Genomic DNA, 13,304 nt, shown 5'->3' on the forward strand with positions numbered 1-13,304 from the left:
TGGGTCTGAAGCGTCAGGACAGAGTTTGAGTCCAGCGGTGCTGGTACCAGAATTAAACTTAAACTGGTCTTAAAAGATGCCACTGGGCTCAAAAGTTTGATCTGTCACCAGTCTGTTGTCAACGGTGGCAGAGAGCATAGGGGCGGTGCTCTTACCTTTGCCTAAGGAATGCAAGGCTGAAGTGAAGAACGTCAGGTAACCTGGGGGTTGAGGTGATGCGTTGAACTCAAAATATCCCAAGACTCCAGGCTGCAAAGAGAAGAGAGCGTGAGAAGGGGGGGGGGGGGCTACAGAGAGCCAGTGCTGGAAAAACATCGGCTGAATTCATGTCAGGGGGGGCTCTCACAGTCAGGGTGCATAAGGCCCAACTGGATCCTCCAAAATGCCATTTGCTGGGAAAGGAGTTAACACTCCCTCTCCATTTCCCGGACCAAAAAGAGACCCACCTTTCTCCCCTACAGAGGCAGGGGAAGGAGATTTGTGGCTGAGAGTACAGAGTGGAGAAAAGAATTAGATCCTCCTTTCCCAAGGGCTGCAGCCCTGAACCATACTGGCTTTCCTTCCTAGCAACGAAAGTAAGCACTGGGGAGGGATGGTGGTTCAGTGGTAGCGCATCTGCTTGGTAAGCAGAAGGTCCCAGGTTCAATCCCTGGCATCTCCAACTAAAAAGGGTCCAGGCAAGTAGGCGTGAAAAACCTCAGCTTGAGACCCTGGAGAGCCGCTGCCAGTCTGAGTAGACAAGACTGACTTTGATGGACTCAGGGTCTGATTCTGTAGAAGGCAGCTTCATATGTTCATATATTCATGGGGAGGAATGGTGGCTCAGTGGTAGAGCATCTGCTTGGTAAGCAGAAGGTCCCAGGTTCAATCCCCGGCATCTCCAACTCAAAAGGGTTCAGGCAAGTTGGCGTGAAAAACCTCAGCTTGTGACCCTGGAAAGCCACTGCCAGTCTGAGAAGACAAGGCTGACTTTGATGGACTGAGGGTCTGATTCAGTGGAAGGCAGCTTCATATGTTCATATGAGGATCCCTTCGTGCCCACAGAGACCATGTGTAGTTTGGCCCTTAGAAAGAGCAGTTTGCCCAAGCCAAGGAAACCACCCACCTCCTTCTCGATTCCAAGAGTCTGGGGAAAATAAGGGGACGCAGGGACCACACCACTGCAGTCTGCTCCATCTACACGGACAACTAGAGAACTAGGACTGCTAATACAAAAAGCCTGTCATAATTTTAACACCTCGTTTTAGAGAAAGCGACAGAGGATTTGCTGTTTACCAATTTCTTTTGTTCTTCCTTGCTTCAATCTGGCAGGGTACTTAAAAGGATGCTTGTAAAATTCCCTTTTTAAATAAACATTTTTAAACTTTCGATTCTGTTTATCTAAAATGTATCCTAATAGGTCCAACCAAGGTTGGAAGTGCTTTAATCATGAAGGGACCTTTTACCCTATGTGGTGGCTCTGTAAAAGTGTTCATAAATTTTGGACTAAGGTGCATTTACTTTTGCAAAAGATTTTAGCTGCATCAAGACCATTCCAGCCTGAATTGCTCCTCTTGAAATGTATACCTGATGAGTATAATAGCAACCAAAGATCTCTCGTGATTCGTATTGTTCCTGCTTCCAGAATTCTTTTAGCACAGGCATGGAAGAAGCAAGAAACTCCAGAACAGAAAGATCTACTTAAGAAAGTCTTGGACCGTGCTGGAATGGATAACTTGACTTCTCTGCTTAAAGATCAACCCAACGGAGTGCAATGCTAGGTGGAATTAGTCCATTTGAAATTCACTGAAAGCAGAACTATAGTTTCAGTACAGAGCCCCGTGGCGCAGAGTGGTAAAGCTGCAGTACTGCAGTCCAAGCTCTGTTCATGACCTGAGTTCGATTCCAGCAGACGCTGGGTTCAGGTAGCCGGCTCGAGGCTGACTCAGCCTTCCATCCTTCCGAGGTCGGTCAAATGAGTATCCAGCTTGCTGGGGGGAAAGCGTAGATGACTGGGGAAGGCAATGGCAAACCACCCCGTCAAAAGTCTGCCATGAAAATGTTGTGAAAGCAACGTCACCCCAGAGTTAAAAACGACTGGTGCTTGCACAGGGGACTACCTTTACATTTTTTAGTTTCAGTACATGAGAAAACAGTATTTACAACATGGAGATATGTCCACTATAGATTCTTTTGTTTAGTTTACACTCACAATATGTCTTTGAGACAGACTGCATGTTCATTTTCTCCCTTGCTTTGTTTTTGTTTTTTACTCTTTCCTATTCCCTTTTTCCTTGATCATATGAATAAATACTACTTTAAAAACCCTTTTGATTCTGGAAGTGGTTCTCTGTACCATATAGACGCCCCCAACTGTTTCAGACATGCTACTTTAAAAGGGACCCAGCAGGGGGAAGGCAAGCAACTGGCAACTGGCTATTCCCCTGGGAACACACAAGGCATCCCTCTGTCCCCGTGGAAGCCAGGGCTGGGCTAGCGGGAGACGCTGAAGCAAGGCCTCAGGATCTTGGAAGGGAAGCTGGGAGTCTTTTCCCTCCTATTTGAAGAAAAAGATGACTGCAGATTTATACCCTGCCCTTCCCTCTGAATCAAGAGACTCAGAGCGGCTTCCAATCTCCTTCCGCCGCAAGACACCCTGTGAGGTGGGTGGGGCTGAGAGGGCTCTCCCAGAAGCTACCCTTTCAAGGACAACTCCTGCAATAGCTGTGGTTAACCCAAGGCCATTCCAGCAGCTGCAAGTGGAGGAGTGGGGAATCAAACCCAGTTCTCCCAGATAAGAGTTCACACACTTAACCACTACACCAAACTGGAACCAAACAGAAGAAGAACTGCAGATTTATCCCCCACCTTTCTCTCTGAATCAGAGACTCAGAGCAGCTTACAATCTCCCATATCTTCTCCCCCCACACCAGACATCCTGTGAGGTGGGTGGGGCTGAGAGAGCTCTCCCGGCAGCTGCCCTTTCAAGGACAACTCTTGTGAGAGTTATGGCTGACCCAAGGCCATTCCAGCAGGTGCAAGTGGAGGAGTGGGGAATCAAACCCAGTTCTCCCAGATAAAAGTTCACACACTTAACCACTACACCAAACTGGAACCAAACAGAAGAAGAAGAACTGCAGATTTATCCCCCACCCTTCTCTCTGAATCAGAGACTCAGAGCAGCTTACAATCTCCCATATCTTCTCCCCCCACACCAGACACCCTGTGAGGTGGGTGGGGCTGAGAGAGCTCTCCCGGCAGCTGCCCTTTCAAGGACAACTCTTGTGAGAGTTATGGCTGACACAAGGCCATTCCAGCAGGTGCAAGTGGAGGAGTGGGGAATCAAACCCAGTTCTCCCAGATAAGAGAGCTCTGGCTGACCCAAGGCCATTCCAGCAGGTGCAAGTGGAGGAGTGGGGAATCAAACCCGGTTCTCCCAGATAAGAGAGCTATGACTGACCCAAGGCCATTCCAGCAGGTGCAAGTGGAGGAGTGGGGAATCAAACCCGGTTCTCCCATATAAGAGAGCTGTGGCTGACCCAAGGCCATTCCAGCAGCTGCAAGCGGAGGAGTGGGGAATCCAACCTGGTTCTCCCAGATAAGAGAGCTCTGGCTGACCCAAGGCCATTCCAGCAGCTGCAAGCGGAGGAGTGGGGAATCCAACCCGGTTCTCCCAGATAAGAGAGCTCTGGCTGACCCAAGGCCATTCCAGCAGCTGCAAGCGGAGGAGTGGGGAATCAAACCCGGTTCTCCCAGAGAAGAGAGCTATGGCTGACCCAAGGCCATTTCCAGCAGGTGCAAGTGGGGGAGTGGGGAATCAAACCCGGTTCTCCCAGATAAGAGTCTGCACACTTCACCACCACACCAAACTGGCTCTCCATTTGCAAAAAGGGCAGTTGGTGGCAGCAGCCAGCTATCATAGAGAGAAGGAAAAGCCCCTCCAGAGGAGTTGGGAACCCCCTAGGAGGGCAGGGCAGAATGGGGCTTGCAGGTCAGGGTGGGAATGTTCTGCCACAGTTTCCAAGAGGATTCTGAGCAGGGTGACATCTCTGAGCCTCTCAGACAATGACACCGAGGCACAGCGCTTCAGGACTCCAACCCCTACCACGCCCCGAGTGCGACAGCCTGCAGGACTTTATTTGGCAGGAAGCACCTCCTAAGGACCCCGGGAAGAGATGCAGCACGGTGCTGGGCACAAGGCAAAACAGAGGGAATTACCTCATAACCGGAGAGAAACTGCTGCAGCTTGGTCTGAGAAGAGATGTACAGGAGCGGCGTCATCACCCGGCGGACAAACTTCTCAATGTAAACAGCATTCAGCGGCCCTTTGTATTCAATGGGCCCAAAGCTGGCATTAAAAAGAAGAAGAGAAAGCATGTGCCAAAAGTTAAACTGGGGCTGCCTACAGAGAAAGATTGTTGAGCTGCTCACAGGGACCTGTCAGGCCAGGACAGCCCAATGCTGCCCAGCGGTTTAATCCAAACAGCAAAAGCAGCATCCCAAACGCTACAGCTGGGGCAGTCAGCCCACTCTGGGAGAAGTTCCAGTTCCATGGGAGAAGGACCCTGGGGAAGGAAGGAAAGAAGAAGAAGAAGAAGAAGAAGAAGAAGAAGAAGAAGAAGAAGAAGAAGAAGAAGAAGAAGAAGAAGAAGAAGAAGAAGAAGAAGAAGAAGAAGAAGAAGAAGAAGAAGAAGAAGAAGAAGAAGAAGAAGAAGAAGAAGAAGAAGAAGAAGAAGAAGAAGAAGAAGAAGAAGAAGAAGAAGAAGAAGAAGAAGAAGAAGTGCAGATTTATACCCTGCCCTTCTCTCTGAATCAGAGACTCAGAGCGGCTTACAATCTCCTATATCTTCTCCCCCCCCAACAGACACCCTGTAAGGTGGGTGGGGCTGAGAGGGCTCTCACAGCAGCTGCCCTTTCAAGGACAACCTCTGCCAGAGCTATGGCTGACGCAAGGCCATTCCAGCAGGTGCAAGTGGGGGAGTGGGGAATCAAACCCGGTTCTCCCAGATAAGAGTCCGCACACTTCACCACTACACCAAACTGGCTCTCCAGAGCTTCATTTGCCCAGTTCCCTGGATCCCATGGGAGAGATACAATAAAGCACCTTTAAGACCAACAAGTGCTAATGTTTGAAGCATGTTTTATTTTAAGGTTTAAAAAAAAAAAAAAAAAACCTTTGTGTTTGTCTGTGTCCTTTATAATGGATCTTGCTTGGCGGCTTGGTGTCCCCCCACTGGGTTTAAGAATCTGCGTGGCAAGGAAACAGCAGGGGAAACCACAGCCACGGAGTCCCCTTAAAAGAAGCCAACCTTGAAAGACAAAATTCAATTTGAATTTTCAATCCAGGAGCGCCCTAAAGGTGTGGGTAGGGGGGGGGGTCGTAAACTTTTGAGAGCCTAAGCGCCCTTCCTCAGAGACCTTGAGTGTTGACTCTCAAAAGGTCATGCTGCAAAAATCTTGCTGCTCTCGAAGGTGCTGGATTCAAATCCCGCGTGTTGGTCATCCGCAGACCAACACGGATCCCCTCTGAAACGATCTTCACAGACAAAGATCTTCCTTTGCCTTTGTGAACAATTTGTTCAAGCCACACTGTTTTATGATGTTATCCCTCCCAGGGCCAAAGAGCACTTTTGCTCAGTCGTGTGAGAGAAATGACAAACGAGGACCCCACTCCGTCTTTACAAACAGCTAGAGCCTTGTGAGGAAGAGACAGGATTTTTGGGTTCCACTTAAAAGCCACCAGTCTTGACAAAGGCAACGAAATGTTTTGACACCGGCTAACGTGGACTGGCCTTCTGTGGATAAACTTATTCTTTCTCCTAACACTGAATGTGAAAGTGGACTGAATGTGGAAGACTGTGAAGCGGGACAATTTGTTTGATAAAGTGCCTGTGTGCAGTCTGGATGAAAGGTTTCATTACAGACTGTTTTCTTATGAGTTCCCCTCGCGGAGAGAGGTGTCCTCCATGAATCTGCCCAATGCCCTTTTAAAGCTGTCTATGCCCGCAGCCATCATTACGTCTTCTGAAAGCAAATTCCACATTTTAACCTCTCTCTGTGTAAGGAAGCAAAGAAAGCCCGCTCCAAGAAGCTACAAGAGTACAGCAGGAGAGATCCTTCTGTTGTGAATGGCAATCCAAGCAACTCTTGTGACAGGCTCAGAAGGTCAGGCCTGAGCAGAGCAGAACTGCCAAGAGACAGCTGGCGGAGGAGCTCCAATCCCAGGAGGAAAGGCCTTCCCGCCCCTGGCCTTCTTCAGACTGGTCCTGCCGTTTCGACAGCCTCTCGGGGGCACCCGCAGATCTCTTACCTCCGATGGTACAAGTAGATCACTGGGAAGTAAAAGAAGTGTTTCTGCTTCCGGCATTTCCCCTGGTTCCACCAACAATTGATGGCCACAAACAACACCTGGGACATGAAAGCAAACAAGACGGCATGAGCACAAGGGGACTCGATAAATCCGGTGAGTTTCAAAGCAGAATGTCAGACTTTGGAACTTCAAATGCAAACGAACACAGAGGAGCAATGAACTGGTGCAGGGAAATTCTTCCAACTGCACAACAGAAACCCCCGGGGGCCCCCTTCCCTCAGCCCCGGCCATGAGTGTTCCTGGGAGAAGGCTGGAGAAGTTACGCTGATTGCGGTGATCAATTTAAAACAACTCACAATGCCCAAAACCGGACCCAAGAGGGGGCTATTTCTCTTTTTTTTTGGTGTTGTCAGAGAATGAACCAGGGACCTTCTGCATGCCAAGTAGAGGCTCTACTCCTGAGCCGCAGCCGGAACACAAGGGGGGTGGGAGAGAAGGACTCTATGCAAGGTGAGGGAATGCAGTGGTGCAGGCGGCTGAAAGGAAGCTTACAAATGCACCCAGGACGGTTTGTTTAATTTGCCACGATGTATTAGTTGCGTGCAGAAAAGCTGAGTATGAAAACCAGCTCTTCAGAGCACGCCACCCTGAGATCAAACGAGGACAGAGTGGAAAACGGGATCTGCCTCCGGCTGACCTGATCCGCCAAGCTGCTGGCCACTTTCTCAATGTCTTCCCGGGCGGCAATGGACTGCCCGCACCAGGGGGCATAGAAGAAGAAGAGGGTGACTTCCGAGTCTTGGCGGACGAGCTCCGCGTGGTCCAGCTGCCCCAGGAAAAAATCGATGACCGGTGATTTCGAGGAGAAGAAGCTTGCTGGGAGCTTTGCCGGCATCGTCACATCTTTTGCACGGCTGCCGGGTGAGAAAGGAGATAAATGCTTGTCAGGAATTGTCCCCCCCAAGGCTCCCTCCTCCCCAAAGGTTGCAGGAATCAGCTGAGGCTTCATTTATCATATAATATCTTCTCATATCAAACCTATCCAGGGCTTTTTTTTTGTAGCAGGAACTCCTTTGCATATTAGACTACACCCCCTCCCGATGTAGCCAATCTGCCAAGAGCTTACAGGGCTCTTAGTACAGGGCCTACTGTAAGCTCCAGGAGAATTGGCTACATCAGGGAGTGTAGCCTAAAATGCAAAGGAGTTCCTGCTACAAAAAAAAGCATCTATCTATCTGTCTGTCCGTCCATCCAGAACAGTGAATCTGAGCAATTGGTTAATTAAAAATCGGATGGATTTTAACTGTAATCTGCCTTAGGGGCAGAACAAGTAGGGTATAAATACATCAAACAAACATCTGGCAATACAGAAAGCAACACAATGTCCGTTTACATCATCTTCATAGTTGGTTAACAGTGTGACATACCACAGGGTTTCTCTAGAAATTTTTTTACAGAAATCCCAGTTCCACAACTTGCGTCACTCAGACGCCACCTACTTGAGTCCGGTTTCTCTCAAGGGGACTAGTACAGAATTCAGGGTGAACTGGGGAACTGGCAAAAAACAGATTTGTAAACTTTTCCCTATTACAGTCTGAAAAGATGGAGAGTCCTAGCAAATCACACCCAGTCTCTGCAGATAATAGGTTGTGTGGGTCACACATGCATGAGCCACCCAGAGTGTGGCCTCATGGGAACGACTGTTCCCATTAAGAGAGATGCGCAATGTTTTTTTCCAAGCTGCAGAGGCCCCAAATCACAGATTGCTTCACTGTTAAGAGAGGAATCATAACATTTAATGGCTGTTATTGTAAAAGTCACCCATCCTGCAGTGTTTACAGTTTGCATTTCTATCCATTCCCAACATGTTGCTTGTTTTTCAGATTCATTTCAAAGACCTTTCAGAGTGCCTATTAGGGATGCCAGCCTCCAGGCGGGACCTGGAGATCTCCCTGGAATTACAGCTCATCTCGAGACTACAGCGATCAATCCCCCTGGAGAAAAGCGATGTTTAGGAGGGTGGACTTTATGGCACGGTACCCTACTGCAGTCCTTGTTCTCCCCAGCTTCCACCCCCAAATTTCCAGGAGTTTCCCAGCCTGCATCTAGCAACTATATCTCCCCATCCCCTGCCAGTAGGGAGGGGGACCTGGCAACGAACCCCAATTCTCAGCCAAGTGTATGACACGCCCAGCTGCAAATGGGTCCGTTGGTCACATTCACACAGTATGTTATCACCCATGTTCCCTCTAAGCTGCAGATTCTTGCAAGCAAAAATTCTACTTTGTGAGCTCCTGGCATTAAAGTTGTGAGCTCCTGGCATTAAAGTTGTGAGCTACTGCATAAGTTATTGTGCTCTGGGGCCATTTTTCCTGAGCTAAGACAAAAATGTGTGAGCCAAAAGCTAAAAATCTGTGAGCTAGCTCACGCCAACTCAGCTTAGAGGAAACACTGGTTCTCACCTGTTAAATCACTTCACAAATATACCTTATATATAATTGTTCAGAAGCGAATTAATTGGGTTGTGGCAAATGGAACCGGCCAGGAGGGAGTTTTGTAATGGGAACAGGGTGGTGCGTTTATGGCACCATTTATTGTAGGCGTTCCTTGTTTGTTACTGCATTGTTTTTCTAAGTCCAGTAATCCAGTGGTTGCGCTGGGCCTTATACTACTGGGTCTTATTTATGGTCCTGTTTTTTTCATTTTGTGATCTACCTCCAGTTTCAGCAAGAAAGAGGCTGTAAATAAGATAAATGCAGATGTCTGGAATAACCCTGTACAAGCCATTCCCATAGCACCTATTTGGTGGGCATGCAAGAGAAGCCAACTGGAGACAGGCTGCAGGCCTGAATTTGGGAACATGTGATGGGGAAAATGCAATTTGGTGTGTGTAGGCTTTCAATTAGGGCAGCAACGATTGCTGAGCTGGCACCTCCCTCCTCCCCCTCAATGAGGTCCCCCCACCCCCCGCCACAGCCAGAAATCTGGTTCAGGAGGATGTTAATAGGACACCATCAGGCTTATGATTTATCTTAGTTAATTGGTTTTTATATGACTGTATTTATTATTCATTGTTGTAAATCACTAGCCGGGATTTTGTTTTACTGAATCATCCCATCCTGCACTAGCCGGGATGGGATGATTCAGTAAAACAAAATTATTATTATTAGTAGCATCGCCTTCATCATGATCAACAACAATAGTTGGAGGAATGCTTTCGGACAGCTCAGAAGCCTTCAAATATTATGAATGTGGGTCAAAGACACTGTCGGGGAACCCGCTCACTAAAAAGGTAAAGGTAGTAAAGAGTCGGACTCGACTGTGCGACTGAACAACAACAACAAGGCACCCGTCGTTTCGACTCTGAGGTGACGTCGCATCATAGAGGGACCTGAAAAGGCAACCAACACAATGAAGATTGCTATCCTAAGCGGAGTTAGACCTTCCTATGGCCACTGAAATTTGGAAAGGTGTTAGCTCTTTTTAGGATTGTATTGTAGGCAAACTGGGGCTTCTATCAGTGCATAGATTTGCCATTGCTGGGTTGGGAAATACCTGGAGATTTGGGGGGTGAGGCTGGAGGAGGACAGGGTATGGGGAGGGGTGGGACTTCAGTGGGGTGGGAAGCCACCACGCAGAGCAAACGTCACATGTTTGAGAGCCACAAGACATGAACATCAAGGAAGGAAGGAAGGAAGGAAGGAAGGAAGGAAGGAAGGAAGGAAGGAAGGAAGGAAGGAAGGAAGGAAGGAAGGAAGGAAGGAAGGAAGGAAGGAAGGAAGGAAGGAAGGAAGGAAGGAAGGAAGATATATGGGGGAGGGAGAGGTGGAAAGAAAGCAACTTTATCTTTACATGCATTCTCCAAGATGCCAGCTGGCTTGGCTTGCAGAAGTGACTTAAAGAGAAAAATGACTTCCCCAAGCTGGCCAGCTGGGTGTCGGGGGCTGTGAAAGAGCCACCTGCGGCTACTGAGCCTGGACTAGACCCCCTGAAAACGGATGGGGTGAGAGCCCCCCTTCCCCAGGCCTCCAGGAACAGCCCTCCTAGCATGTGCGGAACCCCCGCAGTAGCACCCCTAAGTGGATCAGTTGCCAGTTCCAGGCTGGGGGCCTTAGGGTTGCCAAGTCCAATTTAAGAAATATCTGGGGACTTTGGGGGTGGAGCCAAGAGACTTTGGGAGGTGGAGCCAGGAGAGTTTGGGGGTGGAGCCAGGAGACTTTGGGGGGTGGAGCCAGGATCAAGGCTGTGACAAGCATCATTGAACTCCAAGGGGAGTCCTGGCCCTCACGTTTAAAGGGACGGCACAACTTTTCAAGGCCTTCCTTCTTTAGGAAAGGGGCACCTTCTTTTGGGGCTCATAGAATTGGACTCCCTGGTCCAATCCTTTTGAAACTTGGGGGGCATTTTGGGGAGAGGCACTAGATGCTGTACTGAAAATTTGGTGCCTCTGCCTCAACAAACAGCCCCCCCCCAAAGCCCCAGATACCCCCGGATCAATTCTCCATTATTTCCTATGGGAATAGTTCCCAGCAGACATGCTGACGACGGCACACCTTTTCAATGCCTTCCTTCCTTCCATAGGAAATAATGAAGGATAGGGGCACCTTCTTTGGGGGGTCACAGAATTGGACCCCCTGGTCCAATCCTTTTGAAACTTGGGGGGCATTTTGGGGAGAGGCACTGGATGCTGTACTGAAAATTTGGTGCCTCTACCCCAAAACACAGCCCCCCCAGAGCCCCAGGGATGAATTCTCCATTATTCCCTATGGGCATGTCTCCATTGCGAACAACAGAGTTCCCAGCTGACATTTCCCACCCCCCCTCCCGGTTCCTGCTAGTCCTCCAGCCCGGGGGATCCCGCCCCCGCCGGGGGGTTGGCGCCTACCTGCAGGAGCCCCTGAGGGCCACGAGGCCGGCGGCGGCCAGGAGCAGGGCGGCGCCGCAGAGGAGCTGGGGGCGGCGGCCGCGGGCCATGCGGGCGGAGGCGCGGAGGAGGCGGCGGCGGCGCGGCGGAGGAGGAGGCTCTGCGGCGGGGCCTTCGGGGCCCGACATCCCCGGCCTGGCCCGGCCCGGCCCGCCCGGCCTACTGCGCCCCGGCAGGGAGGCGGGACCGGCGGCCCAGCGGCCCCTCGCGCGGCTCCACGTGGCCGCCACGTCGCTCCCGGCCCGCCTCCCTCCACCAGGCCCGGCCCAGCTAGGGCACGGCGCGGGTGCCAGGCTCCAGGCGGGCCCGGGGGCTCCCGGGATGGGGGGTTGCCAACCCCCCGCTCTGGAGGCCCTCCTCCCTCTTCAGGGGTCCTGCCCTAACATGCATGATTTGGGGGCTCTCCCATTAAAAGGAATTGCGGAGAACCTCTCCCCCTTCAGCCAGAGACTGTTCTGCTCTTGCTGGCAGCAGCTCCATTGCAGGAAAGACAACAAGGCTCTCCCTTCAAGGCAGCTTTGGGTTGTTTCCTGCTAAGGAAAATCTCAGCTGATGGTGCGGATGCTCTGACGGAACTAGGGTTGCCAACCCCCAGGTGGGGGCAGGGGATCCCCCGGTTTGGAGCCCCCCCCCCCCGCTTCAGGGTCGTCAGAAAGCAAGGAAGGGGAGGGAAATGTCTGCTGGGAACTCTGTTATTCCCTATGGAGGTTTGTTCCCATAGAAAATAATGGAGATTTGATCCACGGGTATCTGGGGCTCTGGGGGGGGGCTGTTTTTTGAGGTAGAGGCACCAAATTTTCGGTACAGCATCTAGTGCCTCTCCCCAGAATGTCCCCCAAGTTTCAAAACGATTGGACCAAGGGTGCAATTCTATGAGCGCCCCCCCAAAAGATGCCCCATCCTTGGTTATATCCTATGGAAGGAAGGAATTGAAAAGGTGTGCCTTGAAATGTGATGGCCAGAACTCCCTTTGGAGTTCAATTATGCTTGTCACACCCTTGCTCCTGGCTCCACCCCTAATGTCACCTGGCTCCACCCACAAAGTCTCCTGGCTCCACCCCCAAAGTCCCCAGATATTTCTTAAATTTGACTTGGCAACCCTAGACAGAACATACAAAAGAAAAATTTACTGTGTTCTGGTTCCAAATAGTGGAACATCTCACCAAACATAATATTCTCCCAAAAAAACATTTTTATCATGATATGCTCTATTTCTAATATGTTCTGGGCTCACTTTCTCTCCTCTGGTCTGAATACAAAAACTGTGAGCTTGATTAACTGGATTTCTTAATAGAATATTGGGACAGTTGTTTGTACATCCCTACAGTAGAATCAGTCAATAGAATGTATTTTCACTGGATGCTCTTCAGTATAATTGTATGGCTGCTCCTTGGTTCTCTATTTTATGGACCTTCCTTCCTTCCTGTTTTTTTTAAAAAATTGTTTATTATATCCTTAAATTTGTTTATTATATTATTTGACGTGATAATTAGTGTTCTTTATTGTAAACTGAAAATCTGTTAATAAAAACTTATTCCCATAGAAAATAATGGAGAATTGATCCACAGGTATCTGGGGCTCTGGGATGGCTGTTATTTGAGGTAGAGGCACCAAATTTACAAAATAGCATCTGGTGCCTGTCCTCAAAACACCCTCCAAGTTTCAAAAAAATTGGACCAGAGGGTCCAACTCTTTGAGCCCCCCCCCCCAAAAGGTTCCCCTATCCTTCATTATTTCCAATGGAGGGAAGGCATTTTAAAGGTTTGCGATCCCTTTAAATGGGATGGCCTGAACTCCCTTCAAAGTTCAATTAAGATTGTCGCACCCTTGCTCCTGGCTCCACCCCCAAAGTCTCCCAGCTCCACCCCCCAAATCCCCAGATATTTCTTGAAGTAGACGTGGCAGTCCTACAGCTAGGGTGGCCGGTGAGCAATGGGGGGAGGCGGTTAAGGGGCCACCCCCCAAGTTTGGGAAATTCCTGGATGGGATGGAGCGATTTAGGACTGCTGCCTTCAAAATCAGAGCATGTTTTCAGTGACACTTTCTGCTATAGAAGGTTTTTTTTTATCATTTATTGTTTTCATGGACCAT

At 49.7% G+C, this 13,304-nt stretch overlaps 1 protein-coding gene across 2 annotated transcripts in view; it reads right to left on the reverse strand.

The window, feature by feature from the left end:
* Positions 1-7,206, reverse strand: part of TXNDC11 (thioredoxin domain containing 11) — a 34,184-nt gene extending 26,978 nt beyond the window's left edge. The window contains exons 1-4 of one of the 2 annotated variants that reach the window (XM_060260898.1): positions 6,987-7,206; positions 6,290-6,387; positions 4,198-4,327; positions 156-249 (exon numbers count right to left, since the gene is read on the reverse strand). In XM_060260898.1, the coding sequence (XP_060116881.1) occupies positions 156-249; positions 4,198-4,327; positions 6,290-6,387; positions 6,987-7,184 (520 nt within the window). In that variant the 5' untranslated portion in view covers positions 7,185-7,206. Of the gene's footprint in view, positions 1-155; positions 250-4,197; positions 4,328-6,289; positions 6,388-6,986 lie in introns of those variants that run through there. The other variant, XM_060260899.1, reaches the window with a different exon arrangement.
* Between the last annotated feature and the right edge of the window lie 6,098 nt (positions 7,207-13,304).

This window comes from Heteronotia binoei, chromosome 20 (assembly GCF_032191835.1).
Source record: "Heteronotia binoei isolate CCM8104 ecotype False Entrance Well chromosome 20, APGP_CSIRO_Hbin_v1, whole genome shotgun sequence".
Classification (NCBI taxonomy): Eukaryota; Metazoa; Chordata; class Lepidosauria; order Squamata; family Gekkonidae; genus Heteronotia; species Heteronotia binoei.